This window comes from Octopus sinensis, linkage group LG7, assembly GCF_006345805.1.
Source record: "Octopus sinensis linkage group LG7, ASM634580v1, whole genome shotgun sequence".
NCBI lineage: Eukaryota > Metazoa > Mollusca > Cephalopoda > Octopoda > Octopodidae > Octopus > Octopus sinensis.
Window position 1 is genome coordinate 45,436,871 of NC_043003.1, and position 17,890 is coordinate 45,454,760.

The 17,890-nt window shown below is 35.1% G+C and overlaps 1 protein-coding gene across 1 annotated transcript in view; it reads right to left on the reverse strand.

The window, feature by feature from the left end:
- Positions 1-3,643: 3,643 nt before the first annotated feature.
- Positions 3,644-17,890, reverse strand: part of LOC115214284 (serine/threonine-protein kinase pakA-like) — a 149,835-nt gene continuing 135,588 nt past the window's right edge. The window contains 2 exon segments of the mRNA XM_029783430.2: positions 3,644-4,154; positions 4,157-4,344. Coding sequence (XP_029639290.1) covers positions 3,727-4,154; positions 4,157-4,344 — 616 coding nt within the window. The 3' untranslated portion in view covers positions 3,644-3,726.

The window sequence follows — 17,890 nt, forward strand, 5'->3', positions numbered from 1 at the left end:
CACTGCTCCTTAAAAACTGGTAACTATTATGCACATTACATGTATAGTGAAGGCACATGGCCTAGTGGTTAGAGCAGTGGACTCGCGGTCGAGGGATCACGAGTTCGAATATCAGACTGGGCGATGTGTTTATCCACGCGGCTCCGGCAGAAGGTAATGGCGAACTTCTGCTGACTCTTTCGCCACAACTGTCTCTCACTCTTTCCTCCTGCATCTTGCAGCTCACCTGCGACGGACCGGCGTCCCGTCCAGGTCGGGAATCTATACGCCAAGGAAACCGGAAAACCAGCCCTTATGAGCCAGGCGTGGCTCGAGAAGAAGCTAAAACAAAACAAACATTACATGTATGCACCAGCCAAAAATAATTCATTTTATGTCCATTTTCTCTCAGATAATCTTATTATTTAAACACACACTTTCAAACACACACAGTACTCGCGTGCGCACACGCACACATGTTGTTCATTAACAACATGAGGAAGAAATGTAAGTACCAACAACAAAGATTTGTTTAGTAAAAGTTTAATAGTACCAAATATAGTACAATGTTTAGGTACCGCAGATTTATTTGCCACGGAGTAAATCCGGAGTAAAGAACCAACTAGTAATAGTTGGATTATTAAACAAACAAAAAAATTCATTAAAAAAAAAAAGGATATTAAAAACATTATTAACAACAAATAATATTACTGATATATTGCTTGGTGGTTTTTCGTTTTGTCGAAAATTTATGACGAAATGTTACCGACAGGGTAGGTTAAAATGCCTTGCTGTATACAGTTTTGCAATTCTAACGTTGTGAGGGTTAACCCTCTAACGTAGACTTTACATCTCATCATTGTGGGATCCACAAAATAAATACCAATCGAGTACAATGTTGCTTTAACTGAATGTTCTCCCACTCCAAAATTTATAGCCCTGTTCCTACGTTAGAAACAATTATTATTATTATTATTATTATAGTTGTCATTGTTGATATTGCGATGGACTGGCAAAATAGAGTGTCGGATAAAGTATTCAGCGAGATATAACTGCGATATTTCTGCTCTGACCACAAATCCGTACGAGGCCAATTTTTTCCTTTTCCTTTCAACGTCCAAGTATTGATATGATATAATACTAGTGAACCACTAGATTAGATTTAACGGGTTGTATCATCTTCCCCAAAGTTTCTGAGCTGATTATTATTATTATTATTATTATCAATATCATTACTGTTTTTCCCAGTTGTTGAATTTAATGTATTTACTAAGCTATATGTGTGTATGTGCGCATGTGTGCGAATATTTTTTGGTAAGTAAGTAGGTTGGTAAATAGGTGGATCAGTAAGAAGTGTTATGTAAGTAGGTAGGAATGTTGGTAAGCAAAGATGCAGGTAGGAAGATACTTTCTCTAGTGAAGTTTCAAAGCCATGACTAGATAAAGAAAATGGCTGTCCACCAGCGTGGGCATACCGAGCTTAAAGATCCCAAACAAGTATCGCAAAGCATGACGGTTAAAGATCTAAAAGATATTCGAATTCGTCTCGTTAATCTGTTACTTTAAAAAGTTAGGAGGAATGAAAGACAATGATGACCTGCTCGAGATTTGATCTCAGAATACAAAGCACCGAAACTTGCATCGCAATGCTTTTTTGCCTGACACTCAAGCAATTGTACCAGTCCAATACACACACACACATATATATATATATATGAATGTATTATGTATGTATGCATATGTATAATATATATATATATATCATATATCATATATCATATATCATATATGTGTGTGTGTGTTTATTTTACATGTATACATGTGGTCCGAGATGGATATTGTGCGGTGTAATTTGAAAGTGATTTGTATGCTTTCTCTAATATGTCGAGCGACTATTTTGATTTTGGCTTGAGTAGTAGTCGTACTACTACTACTACTACTAGTAGTGGTAGTAGTTGTAGTAGTAGTATGTTGATATTACTGCTGTTGTTTTTTGTCGATCCGTTGCCATTAAAAATTCGGTGTTCAATATGCCGTATATGCTTTATCTAAATATTACATATTTTATTTCATTTTTTTTAACCTCCCATATTCTTACTTCAACCTTCTACTATAATGTTATCCTCTCAAAAATGTTACAGTACATTTCACGCACCATTGAATTAAATTAAAATGTTATGCGAATAAGCTTTCATGTTTATATTTTTGTTCTTGTATGGTTATCCAATATGGATAAAATTTAGGGAACGTATAGAAATATATAGTGGACACACACATACGGTAAACACTCTGTATTGTCATTTTGGATCTGTATGGAAGTTGGACGGTTATACATAAACGTGAATGCATAATACTATTTATGTGTAATTTTCAATGTCATAAATGTGTTGGTTGGTGTATGTGCGTACGTGTTTCAATATGAACGACCGTGTATAAAGATTTAAGTACGCATATTTATGTATATACATGGTTCTTATGAATAGATATGTATACATGCACCTTCCACCCCACCTTTCTTGTTTTTTTGCAAGTAATATTTTGCAATGAATATGTTGGAGTGTATGATGTAATGCATAAGTTGGTAGCTATATACATATGCATATACGAGTGTAAGTATCCATGCACACATGCATATACATACATGACCACTCCAACAACAAGCATGTACACATATATATACGTGTGCACGTATGCATGAAAAATATATGTGCATCTGCATATGCAACTTCGTATATTACATATACTAATATAAATATATTTTCATACAAATGTTAATATATATATATATGTAATATATGTGTGAGCATTTATATAATATACATGCGTCTGTATTTATATAATATATATATATATATTATATATATATATTTTATTATATATATATATATATATATATATATTGTTATTATTATTATATTATATATATATATGAAATATACGTATGTGTGTGCATGTGTCTATGGGCGTATATTTGTGTGTAAATGCAAACTTCCTTCTGTTAGTGCCAAAAAGTATGCGTTTCTTAATATCTATTTATATATTTATATTTATGCACAACACTTAATAATCCACTTTGTGCATGCATGAATTCGGAACAAAATACATCATGTTTATTTTCATATATGCATATGCATGCAATAATGCCTCATATACATATCTCCGTACACACACACACACACCTTAGCATGCATGTGTTCTTACATCCAGCCATCCATGTCATGTACAAATATATGTATATGTGTGTATATGTACATACATATATATGTATGTGTATGAGTATATATATATATATATATATATGTATGTGTGTGGGTATATATATATATATATATATATATATATATATATATAATATATATATATATATATACATATACATACATACATACGATGAAACAAATATTTATATAAACATACGTATGCATGTTCGCCTTTTTGTACGTATATATATTGATGTATGCGTATACAAAAATCATCGTTCTTTAAAATAGGAACCCTTCATGTTCAACAAAATAATATTCCTTATATTAATCTGAAAAATCAATAAGAAGCAGTACAACTTCATTTGTACATCCAGTTGAGGTTTACGTACGAGTAACTGAAAAAAAGTTGTAGTTTCTTTTTTTTTTTTTCTTCTTTTCTTTTGTACTTTTGTTCTGCTTTCCTTCATAAATTCATTTATTCCTCTTAAACAAACGAACAACGATTAGAAAACCATACTCAACCCAGCAAAGCAATGTACCTGTATCAAGGCCATTCAAAATTCCGTTTGGCCATGCTATAAAACTTTGTGTTAAATGGTCGATAAAAGTCTCTTAACCTTTGTATTACACGTGGATCTATTACTGGGTGTTGTCGTCCTTTCGTTTTACCTAAGCAGTGCGGATGGCCGCTGCCTTCTACTTTTTTCAGACAAGGAAACCCCTTTGTTTCATTAAAGAAAAAATGTTTTTCGTTTATGACCCTTTTAAGTCCGAGAAAATCTTGTAATAACGTCATTTCTCCTGCAGGATCTGATATTAGTTTCTCTCCGCTTACAAAATGCATTTGTTCAAGTGGAAAATATTTCAACCATGACTGAAGATGTTTAGCGTAGACACCAATACGAATTGCTCCCCAAGACGTGTCCACAATTCGAGTGCTGTTATTCACAAATGCCATTGTTCGAATTGTCTAATAGTGTGTCGTTTGGTCATAGTCTGTGTATAATCAGAAATTGCACGGGTGACCGGGTCGCGAACAACGACGATTAACTTAACATCTTTTGACATGCTGTGGATTCGACGAGGAACATCTCGCGTAATAAAATAACTTGGTGTTTTCTCCATGGTTATCTGCCCCTTAATTGTCACCGGCATTTGGTTCCTGTCGAAAGAAAATGAATGAAATGTATTATTAATAAATATTCAATATCAGAAGCATCGATAATACATTACAAAATAAACTAGCAGATAAATATATAACAATAGCAGTATGACATTGGAATATAACAAGAAATTGTGAGTGAGGTTACAATAGACTGGAAATTGCATCAACACGTGACCAGTATATAAAACGTTACATTATAATAAACTCGATAAGACTTAATTTCTGAACATATATGGGCAGCTTACTGTTAAGTAGAACAAGAAATAATAATGGTTTCATATTTTGGCACCAGGCCAGTAATTTGGGTGAGGGGACTACTCGATTGCACCTATCCCAGTGCATAAATGGCGCTTATTTTATCGAACCTGAAAGAATAAAAGGCAAAGTCGACCTCCGTGGAATTTGAACTCAGAACGTAGAGATGAATGAAATGCCGCTAAGCATTTTGTCTGGCGTGCTAACGGTCCCACTAGCTCAATAATAATAATAATAATAATAATAATAATAATAATAATATAATAATAATAATAATCTTTTCAACTATAGGCACAAGGCCTGAAATTTGGGGGGAGGGAGCCAGTCGATTAGATCGACCCCAGTATGCAACTGGTACTTAATTTATCGACACCGAAAGCATGAAAGGCAAAGTTGACTTCGGCTGAATTTTAACTCAGAACGTAGCGTCAGGGCGAAATACGGCCAAGCATTTCGCTCGGCGTGCAAACGATTCTACTAGCTTGCTAATGATAACAATAATGATGATGATAATATTTTCAACAGTATTGAAAAGCGGTGTTATTTGATATCGACCTCAGTACTAGCCTGGTATTTTACAGGGTATTCGGACTAAATTTGATGATTTTTATGTCTGTTTTTAGAGTAACAGCTTCCAGTATTGGTGAACAGTGTTGGAGAGCATAAAGATTAAAGTTATGGTTGATAAAATATTAGCTGACATAGAAAACTGGAATCCATGAGAATATTATAAAAGAGTTAACTATGCCATTATGATTCACCCGGTTATCAAAACGCTAACATCATGACTTCTGCTTAAAATCTCTGTAAAATTCTAAAGGTTGTAACACGTAACATGGGCATCATGAAAACTAAGTTCTTCCAAACTGCGATAGTCTATGGCTGGATCTTCAGTAAGGGTGACAGTATGCCGTCCTATATGTTTGAACGGGGCCTTATGCTGAATTCAAAATCGGTTATGTGAAGTTGCTTGAGATTGTGATCAAACCCTGACTTGAGGTAGTCGCTGCTGGAAGGCCATGTATGTGTGTGCTGCTTGTCATACCTCCGTAAAAAAGGCACAAGTGTTTATCGGAGAATTACTACTACCTCACCAGCCCTAATTTCTGGCCTCCTAATTATCCCAATTGTAATCCAAAGGATTGCTATGTGTAAGACGCAATTGAAAAAGCCCGATCTGCTTGCAACACAAAAGCCAAGCTGTCGGCTAGGATCAATGAGATGTTCCATGATCTTCCCAGACACACAGTTAGAATTGCATGCAGTAAGTTCCAGAGCTGTCTTGAGGACATGGTGGAAGCTGAGGCCGGCTACTCTGAGGAAATCGTTATTTCTCATCCATAATCTAGTTGATATAGTTTGGCCTTTTAAAATACATTTATTTTTAGATAGAATATTGCGTTTTATTTTCCTTTTATGCACTGTCAAATTTAGGCCGTACAGCCTGTGTTTTATCGATAATGAAGAGTTCGAATGTCAAATTTCAGATCGGGAGGATTGGAATCTGGAACATAAAGAACCAGAACGATTACTGCTTGGTAGTTTTCACACGTATTTACCATATTGTCAATCCAATAACAACAACAATTATAATGTTCCAAGACATGAGTGATGACCGTTGAGCAAAATGTCATCCTCTCATCAACATAAGAATTGTGATTCCGTAGCATAAACATGTACCAAATCTAGTATGTGTACGACAATAGATATATCATGACAGGATATATCTGTATATGACATGAGATGCATCAGTTCAAACCGATAAAGTGATCAAACGGAACAACACATATGTCATATCAAAGCCAGGAAATGAAAATATCTGTATAATCTGGTAGACATCTTGATCTCTTCTAAACAAGTCATTGATAGGGAAAAAAATTGAAAAGCGAGTAAAAGAACAGTAACATTGAAATGGAAATAACATAGCATGTGAAAGTAAAAGAGGTAATAATAATAATAATAATAATAATAATAATAATAATAATAATAATAATAATAATAATATTATCATTAGTATTATTAACAACAGCGATATACATATATGTATGTGCCTATAAGTATATATATATGTATGTATGTATGTATGTATGTATGTATGAATGTATGTATGTATGTATGTATGTATGTATTTATGTATCTATGTATGTATGTAAGTTTGTATGTATGTGTGTATGTATGTGTGTGTATGTGTGTGTGCAAGCGTCCGTGTGTCGAATGGTGTAAATGCAAATAATGTTAAAAGAGAGGAAGTGAATATATTTCTGAACAAGAAAGGTGACAGGAAGATTGTCGGATATTATCAAACCTAGTCAACGAGGTGATTTTATTGGAGTTATTGCCCTTGTTTTATTACTATTATTATCATTATTATTATTATTATTATTATTATTATTATTATTATTATTATTATTATTATTGGTTTTATTTTTATTTCATTTATATATTTGATTTTAAACAAACCTAGAGAAAGTTTTCGCCAAACAATTTTGTCAAACAGCGATAATCTCACTTAATAGAATTTTTCAACACGATATATACGTACGTATATCGCTGGAGTAAGCTTTGATGTTTGTCCGTTTGTCATATTCTAATGTCATGACAATATGACAGGCATACACGAACAATGTGATGTTGGTGATGGAAGAATTCTAGATCTACCATTCGCTTGGATTCCACCTCACCCAGCAACCATGCATGAGAGGAAAATGGTTGAGTTGGGTTGGGTTGGGGGAACGGTGATTCAAAGAATGAAAAAAGCCAGGAGAATAGTATTGTAATAGCTGTTCGTCACAAGAGTATACAAGGTGGTAGGAGTGCCGCAAAAACGGAAGGAATTGTGATGATAATAATGGAGATGATGTTCATGATGGTGGTGATGAAAAGTTCGAGAATGATATTCATAAAGAGCATGATGATTATGATGGGTAGGAGGATGGTGGTGATGATGATGATGATGATGTGGAGGAAGAGAACGATGAGAAGGAGAAGGATTATTGGTTTGTTGCGTAGCACACACCCATGCCATTTGTCACATCCGAGATTAAACAGGCATAATGTCGAATTGCATTCTGGCCATGACCAACACAACATTTTTACTACACTGCAGTGACAAATACAGTTCTTGGATTATATTATCAAATAAGTCTTTTATTTCTCAAGAAATTAAGATTAGATTCTAATCAGAAAGGTAGCTGCTGTTTCTAAGAAGACGTGTAATTCCCATCTCCACATCAATTTCGAACAACCTACATACTATATTCATACACACACATCCACATACATGCTTCTTTGTATATATACACACACGTTCTCTAACACACAAACGAGCATACACACACACATACGTGTGCGTACGCATACATAAACACATGCTGGAGCATTTGACGGAGGCGAGGAAGTAGAAACTTCGATGTTACAGTCAATCTTTTTCCTTGTAAAAGATAAATAAATATGTGTTCTGCTAAAAATGAATAATCATTTAATTTAATAGAAAATTGCCTTTTATATATAACTGCGTAAACAAATATCTATCTCCATCAATATATATATATATATATCCATCCTTGTTTTGTTGTATCGTCTGTCTGGATGTTTGTTGTCCCCTTTTGTCCCTAGTTGTCCGGATGTTTTGCGTTCATGTCCCATTTTGTATTATATATATATATATATATATATATATTATATATATATATATACGTTTAAATATTTGTTGTGCAAGATTTTTTATATATTTTTATATAGTGCGTGTGTTTTTATTGGCTAAACTGGCATATGACCATTCCGAAATATAACAATATATATATATATATATATATATATATATAAATATATATATAAATATATATATGTCTGTCAGTTTATTTGTCTATCTATCTGTCTGTGTGTAAGTGTGTGAGTTTGTGTGTGTGTGTGTGTGTGTGTGTGTGTGTACAAAAACACACGCACATATTGATGAGGGGTAAGTGTGTCCACGACTTTGTGTATTTTTCCTTTTTTTGTGCGTGTGTGTATATGTGTTCCTTCGTCGTCCTCCACTGCCACATTACCATAAATATTTATATATGGAAGCAGATGAAGTTCCCTGAAACCGTCGCATCAGCATTACTTAAAGCCACACATGGAGCTGGTCTTAGAACATCCATGCAGACAAATCAGTTAGAACTCGCCACTTCCTAGAAAGATCGCTCTGAGACCTTGAATGAAAAGAAGTAAATAAAATATGCTTTATTTTAAATAAAAATTAAATAAATAGAGGTACATGCCACAGTAGTTAGAGCATCGCGCTCACAATCGTGTGGATGTGAGTTCGATTCCCAGGATGTGTGTTGTGTTCTGGAGCAAGACATTTTATTTCACGTTGCTCCAGTTCACTCAGCTTTGGAAATGAGTTGCGACATCACTTGTGCCAAGCTGTATCAGTTTCTGCCTGTTCCTTGAACAACATCGGTGACGTGGAGAGCGGTGACCGGTATGTATTCGCGACTGCTTGTCTTCCAAAAACCTTGCCCAGACTTGTGCCTGAGAGGGGAAATTTCTAGACGCAATCCCACGGTCATTCGTGACTGAGGGGGGTCATTACTCTTTTACTTGCGGAGTTGTATAAAACAATGAGTTGCCAGTAAAGTGTGATCCCACTGAAGCATAACGGAGAGGATATGCAAGCCAGTCTCTTTGTAGGGGATACAATATGTTGGGCATTACATGGGCCAGTGGACAGAACGTCATTAAATCAGCAGAGATGAGGTGGTTGTAGATGTGGTGGATGTAGATAAGGAAATTTGAGAACTTGAAAGGAGTAATATTAACTGAATACAAACTGGAACTGGCTGCGTGGCAAGTAGCTTGCTTACCATGTTCAGTCCCACTGCATGGCAACTTGGGCAAGTATCTTCTAATATAGCCTCGGGCCGACCAGAGCCTTGTGATTGGATTTGGTAGACAGAAACTGAAAGAATCCCGTCGTATATATCTATATTTATATAAGTGTGTGTATGTTTGTGTGTCAATGTTTGTCCCCCAACATCGCTTGACAACCGATGTTGGTGTGTTTACGCCCCAGTAAATTAGCAGTTCGGCAAAAGAGACCGATAGAATAAGTATTAGGCTTACAAAGAATAAGTCTTGGGATCGATTTGCTCGACTAAAAGCGTTGCTCGAGCATGGCCACAGTCAAATGACTGAAACAAGTAAAAGAGTATCATTGGGTCGCCTGGATGAGAATGTCTAATTACTGAAAGACTCGAAATACCCAATCGCTCCAGGAAACATCACTTATGATGTATTCTATGCGAGAGCTAATCTAGTAACACATGGTCTTGAAAGAAAGTAATGCCTTTTACAGCCATATACACTGCGTACACAAACACAAACACAAGCACACACACACACACACACACCCAAGCACACACATGGACGCACGCACGGACACATATACACATCTCGAAGATGGAAAATAATATATCTCTAAGATAGAAAATAGCTGGTTTTAATAGCAAATCAGATTTGCTTATGCATAGGATACCAACTTACAGTTGCAAACTTCATTAGATTCTAAGGAAATGATTGGGGGAGAGTAATAAACAAGGTATATCTGAGGAAACTCATAGATATCCGACAGTACCTGATCGCATTGCTCCCGAGGAAGCAACTATACATGGCTGTCGCTGAACAATATTTGATTATGGAGTAATTCTAACCATTAATCTGATATAATGATATAATCATGTGAACTCAGCAACTGAAAGCTGCTGTCCGTTGCAGAAACAAATGTGATTCGCTATTAAAGCCTGCTAATTTCCTTCGTGTTATACTATTTGTATATCCATGCAATATCCTTACACTGTATAATTCTTATATCCCATACAATAGTGGAGTTCCACTTATTTATCCAACCTTGGGCAGTATCCTGCAGTAGAAAGGCATGTGATGTACAGGAGCTTTCAAATGCACATGTACAGGAGCTTTCAAATGAAGCTATCCAGATTATACTAAAATGTATGTGTGTGCATGTTTATGTGTGTGAAGATACACACACACACACACACACACACACACATACAGAGTTAGACAGATAGATAGAAAAGACTAAGATAGAAGCATAAGGGTGACGATAGTGGGGGGATGTCTCAGCAGCTGCTGCTAATGATAATGAGGAAGATGAATTAGAATACATTTTTAATTCTAATTCTTGTGAAATTATTTCCTTCCTCTATTATTCTATTCTTTCATTCATTCCTACATTCCTTTATGATCCGTTCCTTTCTTTATTCGTCCAGCCATTCTAACATTCTAGAAACTTTAATCCTTTGTTCGCATATTCATTCAAAGACTCATTGTCCTTGTTTCTTCTTTATGCCATTGAAGACCACGGTTGGTAAGTCAGAATTCATTCGCCTCTCCCACGCCATTACCAAAACTACGACTATCAATAACGACGACGGCAACAACAAAAACTACTACTACTACTACTACTACTACTACTACTACTACTAGTAGTGCCACATTCTCTAATTTTATATTAACATCTTATTACAATCGTAACTACTGCATTCCTCAACACAAAATCCCACTTAATAAAAATATGTGTGTGTGTATACATATATATAATATATATATATATATATATATTATGTGTGTATCTTTTATCGTTTGTCTCTTTCTTGTTTCAATCATTAGACTGTGGCCATACTGGAGCACCGGGTTGAAGAATTTTAGTCGAATTAATCGACCTCATACTTTTTTTTTGTTATTCTACGTGTCGCTTTTGCCGATGATGTACAGGCACCACCACCGATAATCAAGCGGGGGTGGAGACAAACACGCTCACATACACACACATGCACACGAATAAGTTCACACCTGGGGCAAAGCTTTGACTATAGAATGTGATGACAGTGCATTTTGTTAGAAGCTGTGTTTCTGGAATCGTTCCTCAAGAGTTTCACGTTATTCAAACGAAGGAAAGCTAAGTATTCTCTCTTTTTCTTTTACTTGTTTCAGTCATTTGACTGCGGCCATGCTGCAGCACCGCCTCTAGTCGAGCAAATCGAGCCCAGGACTTATTCTTTGCAAGCCTAGTAGTTATGCTATCGGTCTCTTTTAGCCGAACCGCTAAGTGACGGGGACGTAAGCACACCACCATCGGTTGTCAAGCTATGTTGGGGGGAAAAACACAAACAAACACACATAAATAAATATATACATATATACGACAGGCTCCTTTCAGTTTCCGTCAACCAAATCCACTCACAAGGCTTTAGTTGGCCCGAGGCTATAGTAGAAGACATTTGCCCAAGGTGCCACGCAGTGGGACTGAATCCGGAACCACGTGGTTGATAAGGAAGCTACTTATCACACAGCCGCTCCTTCGCCTAATGGGGAAAGGCAAAGTCGACCTCAGCAGAATTTGAACTCGGAACGTATCTGCCAGCTTGCTAACGTATCTGCCAGCTCACCGCCTTATTCGTAAAGATACAGAAATGTGAATATTAAATAATGATATGATAGATTGCAGAGCACATCAGACATTCGTCTTTTCAGTTAATAAATGCAGGACACTTGACATAATCATTTATGTCAACCTATTTAAGCAGTTTTACACATGGTAAGACGCAAAAAAAGAATGTGCTGACAGTATTAAACTGGATAAATACCTAACGTTTATTTATTTATTTACTTTGTTACTACATCACTATTACGGTGTCTCAAATTCATATTTTTCGAAATCCAACATTCGGATATTTCTTAGCACATATCGCTTGAAGGTTTTGCAAACACCCATCTTTTATTGAAAATTATAAAATGCTCTAAAACGATGTCATTAGACAATTTCGCCAAGGAGACGAGCTGGCATAATCATTAGCATCCAGGAGAAAATGGTTAACGGAATTTTTGTGATTTTATGTTTTCAGTACGAAGTCAGCATTAATCTTCATCATTTTGGTTCCGATAAAATAAAGACCAGCTAGGCCTTCAGATTAATATAGTCGACTTGTCCCCTTCCTCTATAATTTCAGGATTAAATATATATTAATACTTTTGTAGCCATTAATGTAAATATACATATATTCTATAATAGACCAACCGTATTTTTACTAGCTAATTTTATCATCCGATGAACACGAAATACATGTTCTTCTGAAAAATTCTTTCAAAGTAAAGTTGTTGCTTTTTTTTTTGTATTTCACGGTTATTTTGTTAGAGAAAAATCTAGCTAGAAAAATTAAAATTTACAAGGAGAGTTGTCATTAAGTTGGTAGATAATATGCGTGTTTGAATGACAAAGAGATGAAGAGTGTTCGTTGTGAAACACATTATACTGGATGTGGGATCAAGGAAATTTTGGGTACAACTGTAGGTCCTTTAATGCTATTTCTATTAAACTTCTCTATATTCATAGTCTAGTTAATATTATTAAATTAGTTAATATAATTAGTAAGCACATATCCGGTTTACATTTTGCAGAGGAAATCCTGTGACAATGTCGACACATTACAAGGCGGTGCCTTCGAAAAAGAACGTATAGAGAGAACAGCATTAATATTGAAGAATACAAAAATAGGAAACGAAATACTATATATTTCTTCATAGATATTAAAAGTTCGTTCTTACGTTATCGGGATACACCTATACTTACAAATAAGCATTTTCTGTAGACCACATGCACTAAGAGACTTGTTTCTTGGAAAACCACGTGTTTTGTGCATAAGAAAAAGTGTCCTGGGCTCTTACATATCCAAGGTATTTCCAGATGCAAGATACATATGAGCAACATGGACCGAAGGATACCACACACACACACACACACACATACATAAGTGTTGGTAGAGTTTCACTCATTTATGTTGCATAGGATGCAAGAGTAATTGAGAAAATATCAATATTAGTATATTGTCCTCTTCAAAACAATTGAAAGGTTTTATTTCTTTCAGATACACCGTGGCAGATAAGATGTTAAAAGAAGAAATGAAAAAAAAAAATGCACTCGTTGTAGCTTTACATACGGAACATGGCGATTAAGAAAATTGCCAAGAAAAATTACGAACATTGTTCGCTTTGGTCTTGCCCAGATGATGAAGGAAAACATTTTTGGAGCAAGACCAAAAACCTAACAAGAATTGATGGATGGTTATGATCAGAACATTCTGATGTCTTCAGGGTGATCAACTGTGATAGGAATGGTGAGTAATGTTTCACAAACGAGCATCCCATGAATGAATGAATGTCAGACAAAGTTTACGATCATGTAATGCAAAACGTATGATTTGCAAAATTATCAGATACAAATCCCATAGCCAACTACGTTTGAAAAACTGTTGAAAGGAAGATTAATCGATATCCTCACAATATTATGGCTTCACTGAAGGCCACTATTGTCCAGGTGATGTCCGAAATGTATACGGACGATTTAGTACAAGCATGTCAATAATTCCGGTTCTGCATGGAAGCAGTCACTGAAGGAATCTTATCGAGAACATGTGCACAAATTTATGTTAAATTATATTTGGTTTTTGTCAGTATTGTTTTATTAAATTAGTTTCCCCAAAGTCGCTCTCTGTCCCTATATGCGTACTTACATTTATACCTGTCACATATACACACACACACTCACATACACACACACATACATATATATATATATGTGCCTAAATACACATGCACTACCCCACCTGTCTGTGTTCGGATTGTCTTTGCATAAGGACCATCCGGACTCCCGACCTCACCGTGAACAAGAATTAATCTTCTCTCTTCACTCCTTTGCCCCACTTGGGCTCAACTCCCTTCCTCTTCTCTTGTCTTCTGACACCTACTTCCTCTCTTCACTGATACCCTTTCACACACACAACCACACGTCAATGTCACTAGCCCCTATCCACACACACATAATTAATCTTTCTCGCATACACACATACAAGCGCACCTTCGTTTTGGGATCACCAATACTTTATTATCTCCTCTTCTTTCTACGTTTCTTGTCAAAAAATTTTGCCCAACCAGCCGCCATGCTTGATCGCTAAATCCACAAGTCTTTTTTTTTTATTCTCACTCTTATTTTCTCTTATTCCTTTCTCACTTTGCCGAGGGTGAAACTAATACACCTGCTTGCTGTTCTTACACCTGTCTTCGTCTTTTGTTTTGTGTGAGCGTGTGTATGCACGTATTTGTGTGTGTTCGTGTGCATGTATGTATATATATATTTAAAAAATGCAGGCACACATACACATATATAGAAATATATATGGTAGATATAACCCCGTGCAATTCAATTTTACTTTATCCAAGCAAGAAATTCATACACTGCGAGTGCATAACATGCAGTCTATTCTATGACCATATGTGTATGGGAATTTGAATTAAACAAATAGGAAGATTGGACCTCAGTATAACACACAAAAGAATATGCTGGCTTATGATTTAATACTACATACATACATATAACATATGGATCATGGTTACACCGTTTTTAGAACAATATATGTGTGCGCACGTGTGTTCAGCTCGCTGTCAGTTTTTACATCACGTGTGTGTGTGTGTGTGCATGTCTGTATGTATACTACGTGTGCATACTTTTGTTGTGTCTATCTATTTCAAGGCGTGTGTGTTCAGTATAATTGTAACAAAAATAACATTGAATTAATGTTAATTAATTAGCCCTCTGCTAGTAGAATAATTAATAACATCTGCTTAGAATAGGAATTTGGGCATTCATGCGGTTGTATTTAGCTTCATGCTGTGACATTTACTGTTATTTTATTCCCAAGGACGCTGCAATAAGTTGTCCAACATCGGTTAACTACATTGGTTTAATACCTCGCAGCGTTTGACTCCGTCTTTCGTCGTTTCGGGTTCACTTTCTTAGAAAGAAACTCTGTAGCTTCTTCATGAGTGAATAAAGAAACAGATGGAATATAGTTGGGACCGATATCGATTTAAAAGCGGTTATATAAATTTTGTAAAACACTATCATCTTAAGACGTTAGATAAACAATCATTTATTCCAGTAGCTTTCAACACACCTCTCTTCATTTTGGTTAGAAAATCCCTACAGAACATATCTGCATTACATCAATCAAATAAAATCTCAGATCAGGCATGGCTAGGCGTAAGCATGGTTGTGTCATTAAGAGGCACATATTGTAGCCTTGTGGATTCGGGTTCAGTCTCACTGCACGATACCTGTAGTAAGGGACTTCTACTATAACCTCAGGCCGAAGCCATACCTTGAGAAGGAATTTGGTAGACGGAAACTATGTGGAAGCCTGCCGTAAGTGTATATATATACATACATATATATACATATATATACATATATGTACATACATATATATATATATACATATATATATACAAATATACATACATATATATATATATATACATATATATACACACACATATACATATAGACAGACATACATATATATATATACACACACACATATATATATATTATATATATATATATATATATAATATATATATATATATACATATATATATATATATATATATATATATATGTATGTATGTATGTATGTATACATATATATGCATTTGTGCATATTTGTGTTTGTTCCCATCCTCACTTGAGAAACTCTATTTGTTTGCTTACGTACTCCTGAATCTTATCGGTTCGCCGAAAGAGTACAATGAACAAGTACCAGGCTTAAAAGAAAGTACATGGATCAACTTGTTCGACTTAACTGTTCTAGACAGTATCACAGCATGGCCGTAGTTAAATGAATGAAAGAAGCAAAAGATAAAAGAATAAAGAAAGTTGATTTTACAGAATCACGACCGTTTCTTACCCACAATCGAAGCGAAGAAAGAATCGAACTTAACTCATTAACGTCATTTCAATGCAATGAATTACACGCGATCTATTTCAAAAGATTTCTGTGTACAAAATAATACAATCCACACTGAATATTGTTATCGGTATAAAAATTAAGCCGGAAAATTCTCTAAGCGGTTACCCGTCTCGTTTGAAAGAGCAACCAAGTCTTCCTCAAATATCAACCTACGGTCTTATAAATGGATGGAAACGCAGAGCTTAATCATAATATGGCATGTCTGAAAATAAGACCGAATTCTGATGTCTGGAAGGTATTTTAGCATTGATCTGCACGAACAGGGATGACCTGGGAGTAAAAACCAACGATTTGAGACAAAGCAAACTTATTTAAATTCACATTAATAGCATTTTTCGGTTCACAGACACCATTAATAATCCGGAAAAATCATGTGAAAGCTTCGTCTCTCCAACAACAACAAAAATATAGATGAAAAATATACAGAAAGAAAGTAGAATCTCGTTGATCATCCGTAATCTGGTTTGCTTCAAAACTAGAGTAATTGACAATCGTTTAATACCCGTCTAATTCAACTCTTTCCACATCAGATACATCTGTGTTTGCTGACTCTTATCTAAGACAACAGAGCAGAAGCATGAATATACACAAATTGAAACACTATGTATACATACATACATACATACATATATATATATATATATATATATATATATATATATATATATATATATATATAACGCCTATACGCACACAGAAATACGTATATTAATAATCGCATGTTTTCATACACACAGCAAGCAAGACAAAACAAAACATGGAGTGAAAAACATTTCAAAGATGATAAATATCTGCTAATATCCTTGGCCTTATTTCCTAGATTTATACACGACTTCCATCTGTTTGTTTCATGATAAACATTCGCTTTCTTTTGAACACCAAAATATCCAAATACCCGACCTGCATTCACATACGCGTACACACACACGCACACATACACACAGGCACACACACAGACACATATCTCCCCACATATATATGTATATATACATACACACACACACACACACACACACAAACACTAATACCCCACACATATATGTGTATACACACACACACACACATATAAGTACATATATAAATTTATATGGATGCTTGTATGTCATTAGATTTAGAATGTAATTCTAGACGCATCGTGAAATATGAAAATAAATCTTTTCATTGTATATATATATATATGCGTATATTTGTACGCTTATGTATATACACATACATATATATATATAAGTATGTTTATGCATGTATATATACATATGTGTGTGTATGTTTGTGTGTGTGTATATGTAAGTCCAGGTGCATCACTAAATAATGCATGGAGAAAGTGTGTGTGCATATGTTTATATGTAAGTATGCTTCACAAACTGTGTGCATATTTTTGTATGCATGTATGCTTCCCAGACTTATATATTTCAAGCTTT